General features: G+C 38.4%; 1 protein-coding gene across 1 annotated transcript in view; it reads left to right on the plus strand.

The window, feature by feature from the left end:
- BIRC6 (baculoviral IAP repeat containing 6) overlaps positions 1-19,981 on the plus strand; it is a 144,276-nt gene that overhangs the window by 81,295 nt on the left and 43,000 nt on the right. Inside the window, exons 56-62 of the mRNA XM_026051196.1 lie at positions 244-373; positions 4,449-4,580; positions 6,707-6,874; positions 8,120-8,293; positions 11,045-11,241; positions 15,082-15,382; positions 17,390-17,607. Coding sequence (XP_025906981.1) covers positions 244-373; positions 4,449-4,580; positions 6,707-6,874; positions 8,120-8,293; positions 11,045-11,241; positions 15,082-15,382; positions 17,390-17,607 — 1,320 coding nt within the window. The remainder of the gene's footprint in view (positions 1-243; positions 374-4,448; positions 4,581-6,706; positions 6,875-8,119; positions 8,294-11,044; positions 11,242-15,081; positions 15,383-17,389; positions 17,608-19,981) is intronic.

Below are 19,981 nucleotides of genomic sequence, written 5' to 3' on the forward strand. Positions count from 1 at the left end.
ATTTATATTTGATTTTGTTGCTCAGCAATAGATTGATTTTGTACCTGAATATTAGCAGGCAGTCCTGATAATGATAGGAGAGATGGCGCCAATAGCTGGCTTATTGCAGATAAGCCTATAGAAATCATTGTAAGCAAAGAACAGTTAGGAATTTCAAACAGAGCTAATGCTTTAGAGGTAAACCACTAAGTTCTTTTAAAATTAATTTATTTCAGGTTGTTAAAATCCTTTTTCTTCTTTCAGCTCTACAAAGGTAGAATTAATGCTACCAGTCATGTGATTCAACACCCAATGTATGGAGCAGGACACAAATTTCGCACTCTTCATTTGCCCGTTTCAACAACTCTAGCAGAGGTTCTTGATCGTGTGTCAGGCAAGTTTGTAGTAGTTCATGTTTTATTTTTAAGGATATAGTTACAATTTAAAAAGTCATGCGCCTTACCTGTACTTGTCTTTGTAGTGTTCATAGCTGCCAAACACAAAACAGAGGGTTAGATACTAAGCTTTATCTTATATGTCTTTCTTATATGTCCTATTGAAAATGTTCTTTTATTCGTCAGATCTCTTGTGTTTTCTGTGTATCTCTGTAAAGCTCCAATTCAGGTAGCTGGGGTACAATGCCGGTGGGAAGGGTGTGGGGTTTTTTTGTTGTTTGTTTCTTTGTTTTCAAGTACCTGAGGGGAGAATGTAGAGAGGAAGGGGCAATGAGTGTAAGTTGCAACACAGGCAGTTCCATCTGCATGTGAGGAAGAACTTCTTCACTGTGAGGGTGACAGAGCCCTGGCACAGGCTGCCCAGGGAGGCTGTGGAGTCTCCTTCTCTGGAAGTCTTCAAAACCCGCCTGGATGCCGCCCTGTGCCACATGCTGTAGGTGTCTCTGCTGGAACAGCGGGGTTGGACTAGATGATCTCTAGAGGTCCCTTCCAACCTCAACCATTCTGTGATTCTCTGAAGTATATAATCTGTTTTAAAATATTTAACATGTTTTGAAATCTGTCATGAGATATTTGCAAGACTATGTGAAGGATATTGCAAGTGTCAGTCTTTAAAATACTCTATCCTTTCAGCCTGTCACTTAAATATTCCAAAGCAAATAATGCCACTTAAATAGTCTGGGAATTAAAAGTTTATCCCAAGGTTAAGATCGCAGAAATGGTATTACTGYGAAAAGGACCTAAATGAAGTATGGGTATGCATTTGGCCATTATTTAAATAATATTTTAGGTTACTGAGTGGAGATTGAAAACTTTCATGTTGAAGTTTAAAATTAGAAACAATAAGCATGAATTTCAGAATGATTTTAATTTTKTATAAGTTCAGTATTTTTAGTTATGCTTCTGGAGTGTGTGTATGCAGGGAGAGATGAAGCCCTCTAGGGTACTGCGCTGACCACCATGGATGACAGGAATTTTGACCTGAGTGATAGATGCTCTTACTGAATTCAGTAGTTGAACACTTGAGCAAATAGACTTGTGTGTTAAAGATTAAGGTTAGTAATTTTTTTTTTTTTGACACATGATTAAGAGTAGAACTCCTACTAAACGTGGCGTGTCTGTGCCAGAGGTAAAACCAGACAAGATGCAAGTTGATTCTCCTCAAGTAAACAAGACAGAGTAAGACCTGCTAGATCACATTGCATTAGAAAAAATTTTAAGTATGTCTAATTAAAGAAATAGGTGATAACAATTCCTCTTTATTGTTAAAGTGGTGTTTTCATTTTAATAAAAGCAAAAGAAATCGGAGTTCTTCACAGCAGTTATAATCTTGGCATGTTGCAGATGTGCACATGGCCACAGCTGGCCATGCCTTGGTCCAGGTTATGTGTGTTCTTAGGCAGATATATTTGTACGTGCAATTTTTTCAGAACTCGGTGAGTTTGAAAGTACTTCAGGGTCAGGTTCAAATGCTGAAGCTGATCTTTGGGAGTTAGAGGTACTTTTCCTTTTATATATATATTTATGTGTGTGTATATATATACACACACACTGAAATATGTATATACATACATCTACTGAAAACTTTTATGAACAAATACTATGGTGACACTTCCAACTTTTCTGCCTAGTGCTTTAAAAACAAGAGTATTGCTGTAGTGTAGCAAGATGACGGAAGTGCTAGAGTGACATTTCCAAAGTTTGACACTATTTGGCATTTCCAAGCCTGGAGAGAATAAAATGCATTTTGGGAGTTTAAAATATAATGAAACCCCCCAAAATACATATAAATTATTTATCTGTGGTCAATAATTTGCAATTTTTGATAGAATTCTGTGTTCATGTGTGCAGTTTGACCAAGATCTTAAGACCCTTTATATATTTATGGTCAGAATTACTGTGGTGCCTGCAACAGCTTACTGTGTATGGGGTACATAGGGTCTCGGGGAGCAGGGTGTCCTCATGTGATGTCTTGTAATGCATGTAGTTCAAAGTGATGAAATGCTGGCTTGGTAAAACATCCCAATGTTGGATTTTGCTACAGAATTTTGCTTAAATTTCATTTGAATATGTTAATATACTTGAATATGTGAGGAGAAAAGTGCATTTTGGAAGGTTATGGGCATGGAAGGGAAGGGGAAAGGGGCCTGTGCAAGGCAAGAAAGGCCTCAAAACTCGTGCTGGTCGCCCCTCATGGGCCATACCCATTAATACTACAGAGTGCCATAACTGCTTTCTTTTAAACTAAATAGGACGAAAAACATTCAAGCTAACATTTGGCTTCTCAGCTTTAAGCCGCTCTTTCTGTAAAACTATAGCACTTAAGTCACCTAAGCAAACGTTTCTCTTCTTAAAGCATCCTGTCACATGCTTAACTGATCTGCTTAGCAGGGGATGCTCCTCTGCAGACATACACAGGAGAGACTTGCTGTATACTTCTGGAAAATATTAATAATTACCCAGATAAGCCTCTAAACAAGAATGACTTGTTTTGGATTTTTCCTCTTCTGCTTTATTTTTCTCCTGTTGAAAATGTTGAGCCCTTATTAAGTTCATTGTTTGTATTTATTAATGATTTTATTAAGGATTGGACTATAGGTCATTACGATTTTAAACAATATCAAATTGAGAAAAGTCTTGGTTTGCTGGAAATACACCAAGTGACCTCCAGATGAGATTTACCCAGTTCACAGCCCTTGAAGGCCTGCCTTTCTYTCCCTCACAAATTTCTAATCTAAACACAATAAACTTATTTTCTACATTGAGTTAACTTGTTGCAGGCTCAAGTAAAGAGAAAACACAGCTATCGAGCTTCTTGCCTAGCTGTGCTGCCCTTCTGCACGCTGACTGCACGTGATTGTGGCTGGCAGAATTTGCAGTGTGCAGGATGCCCCCTTGGAGCCTGTTTTTCCATTGGTTGAGTTTTTGAATAAACCTTCTCTCCAGGGCTGAGGAAGGACCATGCCTTGGGCTGGAGCTGTAATTATACAGAAGCAGGAACTGCAGAATATACTACTGAACTTGTTACTTGGACTTGCTGCTATGGAAAAGAGATTAACAATGGTATTTACAAGAAAAAAAGAAAGATTTTATCATACCTTTAAATTACTGACACCACTGCAATAATACAAGCGTATGAAAATTCTGTGTTGGAGGCTRTTCCTCAGATTGTTTTTCCTTAAATATGCCATCACTGTATTTCCAAGCAGATCAAACTTTATCTCTTCCAGTGAGTCAGGTATAGATGATACGAAATTGAAGGAAGCTGGATTGTACTTGTAAGGTCTTGAGGCTGCTGTGGTTATGGCTTAAGGCTGTGGTTTTGCAGAAACAAGAACTTGCTCAGCAGCACATAGGAATGTACTTGACAGTTTTAGTGCTCCTGTTGTATCTTTGCAGGTAATCAGTAATCTGTGATGTAGGAGTTACTTCCCGGTATTTGTGGTCTGCGCTAAGCAAAACAGTTGGATTGTTGTAATCTCTTAMGCAAAGGGCACAAGTTTCAGATGTACCGTGTGCTTTGAGCATCTTTCAGTTTCAAAGCCACATGCATAATCACCAGTTAACCGAATCGATACATAACACTGGATCCCCAGGTTTATAAATAACAATTTATTTKGAGAAGCGTGCAGGTGTCTGTAATAGAAAGTGTGTGTGTATGAGGTGGTGTGTGTGTGCTGGGATGGTCTGTTTGTAGCCCCTCATTTTCCACTGGTTTGCATTGGTGTTTTAACATGAGCATTTTTGACCTGTCGTGGCTTTTCAGAGTYTTAACATCTTTAAAATGTTGGAGCAAAGTGTGGACATTCCTTCATTTTGATTTTGTCAGGTTTATCCTTACATCTTAATTTTTACATATTTAAAAAAGTCTTACTGCCCAGGATAGAGCTTTAAGCCAGTAAAATAGTATAGAATAGTTAGTGTCTTGTTAACAGTGTAGAAAATGGCAATGGAATCTRTTGGATATCTTGAAATACCTTTCTCTTCTTTCTTTTTTTTTTTCTCTCCGTGTAGATACACCCAGTATCACAGCTAAATTGATTAATGAACAGAAAGAAGATAAGGAAAAAAAGAACTACGAAGAGAAAGAAAAAGTTAAAGCAGAAAATGGATTTCAGGACAATTACAGTGTTGTTGTTGCTTCTGGTATGTTTTTTCTTCTATCTGCTGAAAAATTGATTTCTCTGAAATCAAATGTAAAAAAAAAAAAAAAAAMMCAAAACTATCACCCAATCTTTCTTTCTTTCTTTTTTTTTTTTTTATAGCAGAGATGATTAGCAAAAACTGTATTGCTAGTTGGCTGGCTGCTTACCAACAGCTTTGCTGTTTGAAGCACTTCTGCTGCAGAAATCATACTTAAATGGGCACAGCAGTAGCATGTGCTGTGGATACTATGGCTAATGCATGTAAGGGAATTTCCAAGTGCCATGCCTTTGCGGTGGCCAGCATGTTGGAATTTGATCACCCCCTCCCACAATGGGTTTTTTGGCTGTAAAAGGATTCTCGTGCTTTGCATGATAACTGCTGAAATCTGTCAGATGGATAATATGTATAACACCATGTTATTCCACCTGGAAACTGCATACAGAGCTTTTTTTGCTCTGAAACATAGAGGAAATGATTCATGTAAGCCTGTTGTCTCCAAAATTGGTAGGGAAGCTATAGTTAAACATTGCAACAGAGGTACAATAAGGCTTTACAGTTTGGGTGATGGCTGTAGAGATGATAAGTCTTTCAGTTTGAAGTTCTGGTATGTGAGTGAGATTAATGAACTTCAAACTGTCCAACCTTTCTGCTTTTAGGGAGCTATCTCAATTTCATTTGCACTTCATGGAGCATGARGAAGAGATGCTGATTTCCTTTGACTTCTGGCACCAATGTTTCTCCAGCTTTTTATTTCAGGATTTTAGRTGTAGATAGAATGCTAAATTCAGGGGTTTAATAGAGCAGTTGTTTCACTGATCTTTGCATGTATCTAAAGCAACACAGTCAATCTAGTAAATCTAAGATGCACTAAAAGGCACATCTTTATCTGGAAAAGTGCTTGCAGTAGCTGCTACCTAAGCAGGGTAAATGTGTTTTGATGAGACCTAAAACCCTTCAAGTGAAGAGTTAAATCWTGAATAAAAGAACCTCGGAGGAAAAAATAAAATACTATTCAAGACTGAAGAAATAGCATAGCCAGCCATGTGTTATCCCAGTCATATCTCTGACTGTAACAACTCGTACATCTCATTCCCTTTTTAGAAAGAAGCAGACTTTCTATTTTCATATTTTATATTTTGTACTGTTTCAGTGTCCTCAGAGATTCGTTCAGCCAGTGTTTAACTTGTTCCTTGTTTGTAAAATTAATAGAGGTTAGAGATGCCATTTGGGGCCTGATCTCCTGAGAAGAGCTAGTGTAGCAGACTGAGATCATCAGAGGATGTGATGAGTTATTTTAATTGTCTCTGCTGAACAGATAAAATCAACACTACAGTGTAACATTTCAGGTGGGGCTGTTCTTAACAGTACAGGTTCTTAACAGTGCAGGTTCTTTTGGCTGCTTTAAGGCCATATTCACTGTGAGTCTTTGTATAGGGAGCCAGCTACCTTTTTCTTTTCCTACCTGACTTTTTCTTGGTCTCTAACCTCCATGGAAGTATAGGATTGTGGTGGTATAGTTGGAGAAAGTCAGCTTAAACTGTTCAAAATGTGATAGTCTTGCTACATAAGCTCAGTAAGTTTTTTGTCTACCTATGCTGCCTTTTCATGTACTTCAAAGGTTTTGACGTAGGCAACCTTAAAAGCATTTTCACTGTATGTGCTGGTATCRGAACTGCAGCTGATGTCACCTGGCTAAACCAGGCAAGTAGGAAGTGTGCAGAAATAGCTGTCAATTTAGGAACTTTTTCCTTTATTTGCCTTCAGCTGAAAAACCAAACTAAAAGATTATATCATAGTGCTCATTGCTGTTTGTTGTTTAAGGGAGAATCAGAAGAGTAGTTGTGGCGTATTAAGTTTTTGGGTTTTTTTCTGGATGATAGGATTGAGTACAGTTGTTTTTAGGGCCCAGAAGGATCCACAACCTTGTAAGTGTTTAAAAATAGTGGGATTAGATCCAAACAGATTGTATGCGTGAATGCTTCTCATCTTCTTTGATTCAATTGGGCTGAGAATTTATATCTTTTTCCTAGCATTGAAGACYTTGAGTACATTGCATCTTGGCTAACAGAAGTTATTAAATATGAGAATAACTTTGATTTTTTTTATTTTATTTACTTTTATACTAGGTTTGAAATCTCAGTCCAAAAGAGCTGTTTCATCCACTCCTCCACGCCCACCCTCAAGGCGAGGAAGAGTGATGGCGGATAAAGTAGGTGCCTCTTCTTCAGGGGGAGAATCTTCCAGCAAGACCATTAGCGTTCCAGTCTTTCACCTATATCATAAACTTCTACCAGGTGACTCTAACTGTCTTTAAAATGGTGGCATCTCTCAGTAGCTGACATGTCATTAGAAAGGAGGTACAATGCTGATGGACTTGTGCAGGTGTCTGTTCAGCCTTCAGAAGGGTACCATTGCACTTGGTCATTGCTTTCAACTCCAAGTGCAATACTGTAACATCACTGTAGCTCAATCAAAATACTSATCATGCTCATCCTCCTTCAAGTTTAGTTGCTAAGCAAGATCTAAGGGAAATAWTTCCCTTTAGCTAAGGAACAAAAGGGCTTTTTTAGTGAGGTGACTCACATTTTCTGAGCTGCAAGACAAAATTAATCAGCTTTTTGCCCTGTTATGTTGTGTTCTGAGAGGATGACCAAGATCTGTTGCAGTCTTTGGATTTGCCGGTCATGAAACATTCTTCAGTGAATTCTGTAATACTTGTGTCTTCAAAAACAGAATGTCTTAAGCTTAAGTTGCTCATGTTTTTATGTAGAACCAATATGTACATGGGATCTATTAGCTGTTTGGACAAAACTGTACTCCTTTYGTGGCAAATTTGTGGTTGTGGCACAGATCACAGGACTAATATTCTTTAATGAAGATGGATTACTTGTTACAGAACTGATATTTCGGGAAAAGAAGAGTTGGATGACATTCACCAGTTAAGGACTGGTGTGACTGGAATTCTTAACTTTAGAAAAGAGMTTAAGTACAGGAATGTGGATAAAATATTTTTGTGTTATTTCGAAGAGTTTCACATCTATTTTATCTTACAAAATCAAGGAGGCAGCTACTGAAAAAAWGTGGCAAACTTCTAATTGAAGTCATTTTCACCCAGTACAATATTGACTTTGTTTTTTTCTTTTTCTCCAATTTTACCTTATGGTCACACACATTTATGCTACCACACTACAAGGATGATGAAGGAATAAAATTTAATAGTAGTTAGTGGGCAGGCAGTACCTGCTTAAAATGAACGTGAAATTACAACCTTTGCTTTTTGTTGCTTTAGCCAAGTGCTTGAGCTTTTGGCACAGAGCTGCCTTAGGGACTGTTGGCCTGGTTCTTCAATAGGCTCTTCCAAACTGATGGGGCCCTTTTCCCCAAGGGAATGAATAGTAAAAGTAAGGCTTTGGTGTGCAGCCAAATACTATTTAGTCTGCTTGGCGTCTGTGGTACAAGTAATGAACTGCACCTGGACAGGCACGTTAAAATACCCCGACCATAATTTTCTCCTTTGACTTGATCCTGCTGTTGTTTAGGCCAACCATTACCAGCTGAAATGACACTCGCCCAGCTCCTAACTCTGCTCTATGACCGTAAGCTCCCTCAAGGCTACCGATCAATAGATCTGACCGTGAAGCTCGGTTCCAAAGTCATCTCAGATCCAAGCTTATCCAAAACAGACTCCTTTAAACGCCTGCACACAGAAAAAGGTAAGAGTTTTGACTTTTTTGATATCTTCTTTTTAAAAATGCTTTTATTTGGGGCAAAAATGGTAATTTTTCTTGGTGAGAAGTAGCATTATTTTATATCTTCTTGGATGATGTTCTCGCATTGTTCACCAAAAGGCAAGTGCTAACTTTTCTGATAGTGGATGAATTCATAGCCTGTGTCTTAAACCGTGTTTAACAAGATGCACTAATATAGTTGTTCTCRTTTCACTTGTGTTTTTTTCACTGTATTGTTAGGAATTATGTCATTATTTGATTGGATAGATACAGGTAATTTATTTCTTGATGTATATGCCAGTTCTCAGTGGAAAGTATTTGTGCTGCTACCTGGGGCAGAGTAAGCAATGCAGAACCATGTGTTTGAAGCTGTATGTGTTACAGAAGCCTATCAAAATTTTAATTACAGCAGCTCAATTGCTTACATGCTTCTTTGTTAAATGGAATTCTTCTCAAGCCCTGAAGATCTCATAATTTTAAATTTAACACTGTCTACACTGTCTAGTACTTCTAATTTTTTTTTTTTTTTTTGAGGAGGAGGAGGTTGCAACTATGTCAACTATATCCGGGGAGTTTGGGCTGAAGTATTTTGACATCCTTCATTTAGGGAAAGAATTGGAGGAATGAAACTTGAGATGAAGCTAAGGTGGTCTCCTCATTTCCTGGCTGCTGACACAGCTTGGAATTGGGAAGCTAATTATTTGATTACTTGAAGATACAGGTTTGTGGTTAAAAACTGTTGTTTAGGTAGGCAAGTATATTTCTAGAAAAGATTTATTGGAGAGTTGAGGAAGAAAAGGGAAAAAAAAAGTATAAAAAAGCTATTTGCTGGCTTGCTGCTCTGAGCTAAGTGTTTTCCAATTGCATATGATGACCTTAAAAGATAGATATGTATATGCAGATTAAATTCAAACCAATAAGATTGTTTTTTCTGTTGCTTTAATGAAACTAAAAACAATCATTTGAAGTTTGGTTTATTGACAGAGTTGCATGTGAAGACATAGGCCTTCTTAGAAATTTTATTGTATTGCTAGGCTTCTTTCCTAAATTTGAGACCAATACTTTTGAAAAACTGACTTTTGTCATTGCAAATCTATTGAGTTGTCATACGGCAGAATAAAATCTTACAGCTAACATGGAGATGTCTCTCATCAGTTAGGCAGGTTTTTTAGAGCTTTTATAAACCTTTTTTAAATTAGTATTTTTTCACTTATTGCTTAAAATAGTATTGATGTTCAATATAATTGCTTAAAATACTGCCACCACTCAAAGTGGATGGATTTTATAGCTAAATGTGGTTTATTACCACTATACTTSACAAAAAGTTTCTATTTGTGTGAATCACCTAAGGTGAAGCCCAGACGTGTAAGGTTAAGTGTAACTCGTTGCCAGAATGTGCACTAAATGAGAGGGCTCGCAGTGTTTGCACTCCTGATAGATCACCCTCTACTCTTGCTCACTAACATATATTCTTACAGCATCTTCTATATGTATAAAACAGAAAAAAAGCATGTAGTGTTGCAAAACACTGCATCTTAGTTGCATTTTTAATATTGACATACATCTGTCTTTTTTTCCTTCTTGAGAGAGATTTACAGCTTTTTACACTGTAATGTAAACTCTGCTCAGCATGTGAAAAACAAGGTTTGAATCTTATATTAAAATTTCAGTTTTAAAATATTTCTTAGCAAGAAAAACTGCCCTTTCCAGAGGTTAGATCAATTGATGTCAGCACAAAGAGCTGAAGTATAAATCCAGGTCAGCATAGCATGGTGGAATTCTTCCCTTKCCTGATAGAAGGCAGTCCAGCATGTTCAAAACCCTCTACAGCTGCTCTCTGTCGTCACAGGAAAAACTTTACAGAGCAGGGATCCTTCTCTATTCTTAACGGCAGTATTCMACATTGAATGGAAAGGAAGTTTTCTGTTCAGAGACTCTCTTAAAAGTATTATCCTGCTTTGGAAATGTTGGTGAGCTTTTCTCTTTTCTCATAGTCCTTCAGGTTCACTTAAGAGTGGATGCTCCTCTCAGAGTGAGGAGATACTGAGACCACTTCATCCGTGTGCAGTTCTCACACGGGTGTGCTGTGAAAGGTTTGAGGAGAATTGCCTTCAGTATCTAAAAATGYTATCTGCAGTATAAACCCTTTAGATGAACACATTGGATATTCACTGTGAGGCTGGCCTGCAGTAATGAGCAAAGAGGGTTGTTTTTTGGTGAAATAAATCGTGGCAAGGTTTGTGTGCATCAATGTGTAAAATGAGATTTTTTTTTTAATCCATTGCACAATATATACAATATATTAAGTGCTTAGTCATGAGCTGGGAGGAAGAGGAGGCTATTAGAAGGTTAAAAATAGAGGTCTTGTTCTTTGTAGGGAAGAATAACATTAAAGAAATTTAACGGATTTAACATGGACATTTTGATACTCAGAGAGGAGATATGAGAATTACAGGTTTAGGCTTCTGGCTGCTTGGCAGGGCTAATGATGGGAAAGCTGAAAGTAAGAAATTTTCTCTTAACATTTTGGAGGAAAGAGAAATTTGTAAAATTATTYTTCCTTCCTTTGGCAATGAATTCTTTATCCCAATCCTTATACTGATGCGTTTCAGGTTCTTGATTCAGGTTCTGCTGAAGAAATAATTGCTACATTTGAAGCTCATTTTTAGGTGAAGGAGGAACAAACGCGATGTTGATGACGTTAATATTAATTTTTGTTTGCATTTGTTTTTATAGAACATGCAGATTTATTGGGACCTTGCCCTGAAGATGAAGCAATCAGCCCTGGTGATGAGTGTATGGACGCAGTGCTGGATGAATCACTTCTTGAAACGTGTCCCATTCAGTCTCCACTGCAAGTTTTTGCAGGAATGGGAGGATTGGCCCTCATTGCAGAGAGACTCCCTATGCTTTACCCTGATGTCATTCAACAAGTGAGTGGAAAAAAAACAATGTAGGAAAGCATGCAAAGACACTCCTCCCCTTTCCCCTTCCTACCCTTTCCTAAAACCAGTGTTTTTCCCATATTTTGGTGTAGTCCAGTGTGGTATCTCAGTCATGCGGAAGCTCTCCATGCTGCTTCCCTGCATGTGTTGTAGTTTGCTTCTTCCTTTGGAACAGAAATGTGAATTCAGTGTTAGTGCTGGCCTTGCTTTTGTTAACCCATAAGATAACGGGTAGTTTTGCRGGAGGGTTAGGTAACATAAAGTGGCTCTGCCATGAGGCCATACTGGCTTATCTGAATTGCCCAGTGTTGGTTAAGTAAAATCCAGTTCTCAAAGTGGATCACGTCGAGTTTCTCTGGGGACACTGATAGAGTTTACAGAAGTGTCCACATGGATTGTTAGCCTGCACTTGGTGCTTGGCCTGTTTTTGTTTGTTCAAAAGCCGCCAGTATTATAAGGGGAAAAATATTCACTCAGCTATTCTAATTTGGCTTGGCTGCATTCTTGAAATTTTCTGCTGATACTCCTAACAGGAAAAAAATATATATATCTATATATATATTATATATTATATATATATGAATGGCTGTTCCCTTTGAACTTAAATTAATCACGAGTCAAGTGTGCTGTTCAGTACCTTGACTGCTGACCTGTAGCTGGAATGGTAGCCCTGTGGTTAGAGCAGGTAATTAATATGAATCCTGGGCCAATGACAGTGCAATTCAGGAAGAAACTGCTAGCCACAGGTGAAATATGATAGAAAGTAGTCCTCTGAAGATACGTGAGATGGCTGATATCAAGTCTCTTTAAGAATTTAAAATTAAGGGAGTGTGTTTATATGCAGCTGTTATATTTTGAAATCCAACAAGGTAATGTGTATCCTGCATAAAAAGAGACTGATTCATAGAATCCTGTAACAAAAAAAAAAAAAGGCAATTTATGACTGTGAGTCATTTGATTCCTTTTTCTCCCCTTTTTCTGCAGTATTGGGAAGATACTTTCTGTAACCGGGTGTTTTTTTTCCTTTTTGTTGGTTAGGTTTTTTTGAGATATATAAATTTGCATTCAAGTATTTGTTAATTCTGTGATTCATAAAAAAAATACGCTAAGTACAAGCAGTGCTAAATGGAAGATCCACTGTTAAGACTGATAAATTGTCCAACCTCTTTGTTCCTTCATTCTACTTCTGTATTTGTTTAGGCCAGATATTTCTGATTCAGTGAACCCTGTATTTTAAGATTTGCTTACTTGTTCTCCTAGCATGTGGGTAAGTGAAATCAATGCAAGCTTAGACTTTGACGTCTAAGGGGAATTCGGGGTTCTGAATAAATTCTTTAAGGAATTCTCATCTTAATCTTCTCCAGGTTAGGTCATTCTGATGGTAATTTATAACAGATTTCTCTTTGAAAGTATGTAACTGCATCCTCTTAATGCAAGTGTTGCATCTTACGTTTCTCTTAATAAGTGACATCAAAATTAAAAAAAAAAAATCCCATGTGAAAACTGTAAAAGATTTTAAACATAGACATGAAAGATGACTTGAGAAATACTATTATAGCCTTTCTTCTGTTTGGAGCTCTGTCCTTAGGGTATTAAAAAAATCAGATCAAGCAAAAGGTTGAAAAGAAAATGGAAATATGCTTGGGAGCTGACAGGATAGAGCTTACAAAAAAGTCACCACTGATCATTCTTTGATGTAAGAGAATTTGTGTAAAACCATGACGAGTAAGACGTTTCAGATGTGCTGTGTGCTGTACTACACAGCTTACCTTTGGCCAGCATCTTGTAAGGCTCTTATTTCTTTGGATTTCAAGGTGATCAGGGTCAAGCTCTGCAAGCGTTCACTTGAAAAAGAAATCTGGAGGGGAAAAAAAAAAAAAAAAGTAGCTGCAATGGTCATACCTGGCTTAGTGGGAAGTATTTTTCAACCCTTTAGTCAGCTCKTTTCAGAATTATGCTTAGAGCTGCTGTTTAAAAGTATATTAAAATATCTGAAAGTAGGGGCTAAATGTGGCCTGAAAGGCACCTCTTCTGGGCTTGCTTTTGCTCGGGATTAGGTTTCCTGTTTGGCAGAGGAGAATGAAGAGATGAAAAAACTCCCTGACAAAGGAAGTTCCCTCCCCTCCCAGGTCACCGTGGTCTGGTGTGGCAGCCCCCTCAGCTGAGCTGCCTGAGCCCATCCCGCCCCTTTTCCCTCACCCCTTCATCGCGCCCTTCCTCCTCTCACTCTGTGAACCAATAAAGCAGTTTTCTGCTCACTTAGTGGGGCTGATTCAGCTCCGAGGAAGCAAGACCAGCTCCGCTCAGTAGCTTGGATCTGTTCCTTTGGCTTGGTTGAAGTTTCAGCCTAAGCATTTGTCTYGTCAGCAGCCGTTAGACCAGACATGAATCTAACCCTGCCCACTACAGTGTAACGTAACTATTAGGGCTCTTTAAAACAAAATTCATTCTAGCTACCCTTAAAATCTTAGGCCTTTCACGATGGACTTTACTTGGGTAAAGGAGATTATATGAATGGGTTACTTGTTGCTGATAATGGCTCTTGCTTATGGAAATATTCACTCTATTTTAGTAGAAATTAAATTTTTCCTTAAGTTGTCATTCTGACCTGCAGAAAATCAGTGTAACATTGTACCTKCTTGCAAAGATTATCCTAAACAGCTGAGGAAGTTACTCATGCACCCACTGGTTAGTTGACCTTCCCCTGAGTACTGTATATGGGTGTCAAGTAGCACAGCCCAACATGCTGTGAGCAAGGTGCACTATTTTTGTTAAATTTGTCAGTGCGTGTCCCATGTTGTTTGGCTCATTTGTGTTTAGAAGGAAGGAAGGGTAGGGAGAATCCAGCTCACGATGCTCTTGTCTTCACAAATTCAAGCAGCTTCAGCCCTTTTTCCTCCAATTGCTGCAGCCACTAATTCAGTGGAGAAGCTTGTGCTCCTGGTGCCTTCTCACATAAGGGGATCTTATTTGGCTGTTAATTTTTCACAGAAGAGCTAGTAAGGAATGTGAACCAAAGCATTAGGATATGTGAATAAGTACTGATGTGAAAGTCAATTTGAAAACCTAAAAATAGTTGCATCTCTTCATCTGAATAGCATGAAAACTTGATGCTTCTGTAGTGTTTACTTAGGGGAGGGACCTGGATATCACCTTAATTTTAGCTGAACATACACATGTTTTCTGGGGAACTGTACAAATATCCCCATCACACTGATGCCCATCACCATGCCTGGCTGAATAGTCCTTAGTGCAGTGCTAGCTTGGACAGAAATATGGACTGTAGTTTGGGCAGATTAATAATAAAATCCACCCAATACCCAAAAGCCAGAAAGGAACACAAAGAGTTTCTACCAGACTAAGGCAACCAAAAGTTGCCTTAATTTTTGAGAAGTTATGGTTAATTAATCTTCTCTGATACAGAATTAAAAATAAACTAGTTCAATTCTCACAGTGATAAATGTTCAAAAAAACCAGCCATTTCTTATTTAAGAGGCAGGTATGTAAAGTATATTTTCAATTTCAGTGTAATCTCCTGTGCATGTAGATTTAAACAACAGCTTTTAACTGAGCATTTTAGGTTGATGAAACACTCTTGCTTATTACATTCGTGGGACTTCCTGGAATGGTTTTGAATTGCAACAAGTGTCCCCTTCTTAGGCATTTCAACAGGTGCCAGTACCTGCAAAGGGCAGTGAATTTCATGCAACTTCTTAATTGTGTTCTCTGTTAAGATTGCATGCTACTTGCATCCCAGTTTTAATAAAGATTCTGCTTAGTTGCCTACCTCACTGACTGCACTAACGTTGGTTGTTTTTGTTATTGAAGGTGAGCACCCCGGTGGTTACGGCGACCACGCAGGAAAAGCAGAAGGACAGCGACCAGTTTGAATGGGTTACCATTGAGCAGTCGGGGGAGCTGGTGTACGAAGCACCAGAAACTATTGCTGCAGAGCCTCCACCCATCAAATCCACAGTTCAGACTATGTCCCCCATTCCTGCGCATTCCCTGGCTGCCTTTGGCTTATTTCTGCGTCTCCCTGGCTATGCTGAGGTGCTGCTAAAAGAACGGAAACATGCTCAGTGTCTGTTGAGATTGGTGTTGGGAGTTACAGATGATGGTGAAGGAAGTATGTGCTGCGATTATTATGTTTCTTTGTAGACCACAGCTAGATTGTTGTATTTTAAATTATTTGCAGTGTAACGCTCTAGCGGGCAGTAGAGTYGATTTTGTGCCATTTACAGAACTGTTTTGTTAGTATCCTTGCTACTGTGTCTAAATACTGAATCCTTTCTGGTAAAGTTCTGGGGAGACCATCAGTATTCAAGAGTTCTCACCTAGAATGTCAAAGAATCTGTAATATAACTGCTTCTAACCCTTGCACAGGACTCTCCGTAAAGATGAGGATGTCCTGGGACAGAATGATGAGTGCTGAGGACACTCATCTAACTGAGCAAAGGTTTATATTCCTGCAACCAAATGCCAAGTAACACACACAGGAGCATAGCTTCAGCAGAAGTAAACTGCTGAGAGCACTTTCTAAAGAGCCTACTGCTCAAAAGAGTGTGGATGGAAATTTACCTTAACAACGTGACAGAAAGAGAGGGAGAAAGGGCTAATGGTGTTCTTAGATGTATGAATGGATGCAGATAAGTAATACTGAATTTGCAGCCAGTGTCTTTGTAAGCAAACCTGTAAGACTATGGGTTTTTTTTCTTTCTAATAAATTTATTCCTTAAAGTGATTGTAAAAATTAAAACAGTGAAAAGTGCCATAAGTACTTTTCTTTTGTCRTGACCTTGAAAAGAATGCTGTTTTTAATGCACAGCGCTCAAGTGAAGTTAGTCTCTATTCAGCAGCTTATAGTGGACAACATGTGTTAGCCCTAAGACCAACTGAGAGCCTTCCCTGCTGTCTATTCTGCTTATCTCTTTATTTCTCCTATATTTAGGTACAACATGGGAGACAGCAGTGAATTGGATAACAAAAACTATGTCTGGCTGGTTACTCSAATCTCATTTGGATAGTAATTGCCTGACAGATTGTATATAGTCACTCAGATTTTGATGTCCTTGAGTGATTCAAGTCCCTTGCTGTTGCAGACAGTATTTTTTTTTTATCTTTTTCATACAGAAACAACCAACACAAACTTTTGAATGAAGAGTCTTGGTTGGTTGGTTGTGTGCTTTCTGTTTGTGAAATTATTAGTGTCCAGTTATCACTGCATTGTTCTTCCTCTTAAATAGCTCTTCTTCTCTGATGTATTTGTTGACAGGAATTGTATTCCCTCTTAGCCTTTGCTTTTGCTGAATGAAATAGTCAGTGTCYCCATTCCTTACACCACAAAAGCTTATATTTCCATCTTTACCCGAGATGGACTGTTTGGTAAAATCTGTAGTCCACATTAGTTCCCTGTGTAAGGCTTTAATATTTCCCCTTTCTGCTAGAAAGGCATCTGTTCATACACCTAAAATCACCTCCTTTCTCTCTCTTAATATAAAAATAAGCACTTTAGAAGCCTAAAAAGGCTTTTAAAAAAATTGCTTTTTGCTCCTAATACAAAAGGGATACAATTTAAAAATAATTCTAGTACACAATTCAAAAATGCAGCTCATCTGCTTAAAATTAGGTTAGTATTTCACTATGTATTCARCTTGATTAGCATCACAGCTTGAATTTTGTGCATTCTTTAACTTGTCCCAGTTGCAGGATTTGGGGAGGGGAGGAGTTTGAACTGCTTTTGTTCTCTTCATTCAGAAGTATGACCTAAAGTGTGACCAAATGCGTAATTATACTCGCTATTGATAACCAAGTAAATTTTCCCCTGGGTTGGAAGATCAAATTTTCATGAATTTTATAGTGTTTGCCTTTACAAGAGGCTTACAAGGATGTCAATTAACCTTTTCTTCTCTAGTCTTTTCCTGCCAAAAGGTTTTTTTTAAGAGACTAACATTAAAACTTTTTGCTATAACTGAATACTTAAGACCACAGTATATTTCTATATGTGTTATGAAGCCTATATGTATTATGAGCCCTTTACATATTTATTATGTAAAAATCATTGCAGAGATTACCTGGCTGCCTTGACCTATTGGGGAAAAAAAATGCGGTTTTGCTCTTTCCTCCTCCCACCTAGGTCACATCCTGCAGTCGCCCTCGGCGAACGTGCTTCCCACTCTGCCCTTCCACGTRCTGCGCAGCCTCTTCGGCTCCACGCCGCTGACCACGGACGACGGGCTGCTGCTGAGGCGCATGGCGCTGGAGATCGGCGCCATCCACCTCATCCTTGCCTGCCTGTCGGCCCTGAGCCACCACGCGCCCAGGGTGCCCAGCTCCAGCCCCAACCAGGCGGAGGTGAGTGGAATCGTAGGAAAACTGAGCTGTAAGGAGGAAAATTGCGCTGCTTTCGTAGCCTCATCTGTATGGAGCAGGCATTTGAATGATGAAAGTGGTAGGAAACCCTTGGTGAAGCAGTTCTGCCTGCTGTAATACAGCAAACACAAGAATTATGCAATTTGCCTAACAAGTCAGGCTTGCCGTGAGGTGTTAGGGGGTAATCTTTTAATTGAAAGCATGCTGGTTCCCTTCATGAGGCACTCCTCCTCAGTGCACTACTTTCATGATGCTCAGTGGCTGCTGGTTCTTTTTCTTCATCCTCACTAGATAGTGTGACCTCATTACCTTAATTAGCAGGCATCATCTAAGTACTACAAATTGCTTCCTCTTAAGTGCCTCAGAAGTGTAAATGAGTTGTAAGAATTGATGAATAAATGCATCATTTTTAAGCCCTTTTTTATAGATGCAGAAATGAGATCTTAAAACCAAAGAAATAATTTTCCGTAGCATTTAGGCTCCCAAATGAATCCCAGAGTTAAACTTCAGCAGAGTATTTGCCACCATTCTGCTACCCACTATTAAGAGCATGTGTCCACTGACTTGTTAGGATGCTGAGTTACCAGTGTTGCAGGACAGACTCTCGCCTCAAAATGTATGTGTGTGTTTGTGTATATATGTACATATATTTAATAATAACTTGCCMTCTGTAACAAATCTGTGACAGGGGGTTGCACAAAACAGTTCCTTGTGGCTAAGTATGGCTAAATGCTTGCAAAACACAGGGCTGTCCATGTTTTAGCAGCTCCTGATCCTGACAAAGAGAAGAGCAAGGAAGATGTGAAACTGAATTAATTCACTTTATTGGCTAGTCAGATTTGAGAGGAAGCTGAGATAACCTGCTCCTAAGTGGGTATGAGGCTGCTGATAAATTGACATCTGGACATTGTTGGACTTTTTTGGGAAAAGGGCAACTGAGAAGTCTTCTGCTTCAGTTGYACTGTGTTCCCTGGAACAGGTTGTCTTCACATCATTCATATCTGTTAGGTGMTAGATGGAAACCTGAAACCAGAGGTCCATCAGCCTGCACATATGTCTGAGGCAAAKTTTTTCCTCAAGTGCTTTAAGTCAATGCTCGTGACAGTCCTCTTGAGTGTTAAACATACAGCATGTGCATGAGGGATAACATCTGCATGAGAATAAAGGTACTCCTGTTTCATCACTGATGGGTGTTGCCTTTCCAATTGGTGATTCCAAAGCGCTGTYAACATCATACTTCACAGGTGTGAAAGATACCTTTTTTTGCCATTGCAGTCTGTCTGCACATCACTTTTCTCTTCCTTCRGATATGTTCTTGAAAAGCACCAAAGAAAATCTGAACAGAAAACAAAACTTTTCAGAGCCTTGAATGTAATTTTACAAATTAGAGTAGGTCACCTACTTAAGTGACCTACTTTCTGGTAAGCCTAATGGCTACTGAGTAATGCTAGTGAAAGCAGCAAGTTTTCGCCACCGGAATATCAGGTCAAATGTCTAGGACCTTAAATATGTATAAGGAAAACACTAGTTAAAACAAGTTCATCAGAGAGTTTTTGTTTAATAAAGGTTAAATGTTGTGGTCAAAGTTAAAAAAAAATAGCTTACATATTGAAACTATTTTATAAGCACTAAACAATAGAATATTAAATTTTATTAGTAAAGTGCAATGATGCCAACCATTGGAGTAATCTGTCCAAGCATCTTAAGAAGAAAAGTGATGAAATATCTCTCAGAACATTTTAAGTATAAAGTAATTCCCCCTTATTATCTGGAGAGGAAATCCCCAGTGTGTGTTTCAGTGTTACAGAAATCATCTGCCAGAGAGAGAGATGCAATTTGCCTGTTTGGAATACACTTCAAAATCAGTGCATTCTTAAGCATCATAACATTTCAGACGTGTTCAGAAACACTTTAAATGATATTTATGTTTCCATCTCCTTCATCTAGTTATGTTCCTAAGCTTGTCTAAATCTTACTAGGTCTAATTACAGAATTGTGTTATTTAGCATGATGCTCTGAGGTATCTTTTTTATACCTATCATTATTTAAATAGTATAAATATTTTTAAAGAGAATAAAAGTGGGTTTGCAGTCCTAGTCGAATTGAAAATCACTCGCAACAATATAACCTCCTGCCCCGTATTGAAATGCCATGTCTGTGGTAAGGGGTTCCTGTCTACAGCACGCAGTTCTGCTGGATGTTGACAATGATGATGATGTTTGTTAAGTTGTTAAAGTGAGCTGATATTCTTTTGGAGAGCAAATTTAAGGAATTAAGAATTTAAGAACTGACTAATAAGATCTGAAATATGAAATTTTGGTGACTTTTCTTTTTTTCTTTTTTTTTTTTTTTTTTT

Source organism: Nothoprocta perdicaria, unplaced genomic scaffold (assembly GCF_003342845.1).
Source record: "Nothoprocta perdicaria isolate Ctin4 unplaced genomic scaffold, notPer1 scaffold_73, whole genome shotgun sequence".
Lineage (NCBI taxonomy): Eukaryota > Metazoa > Chordata > Aves > Tinamiformes > Tinamidae > Nothoprocta > Nothoprocta perdicaria.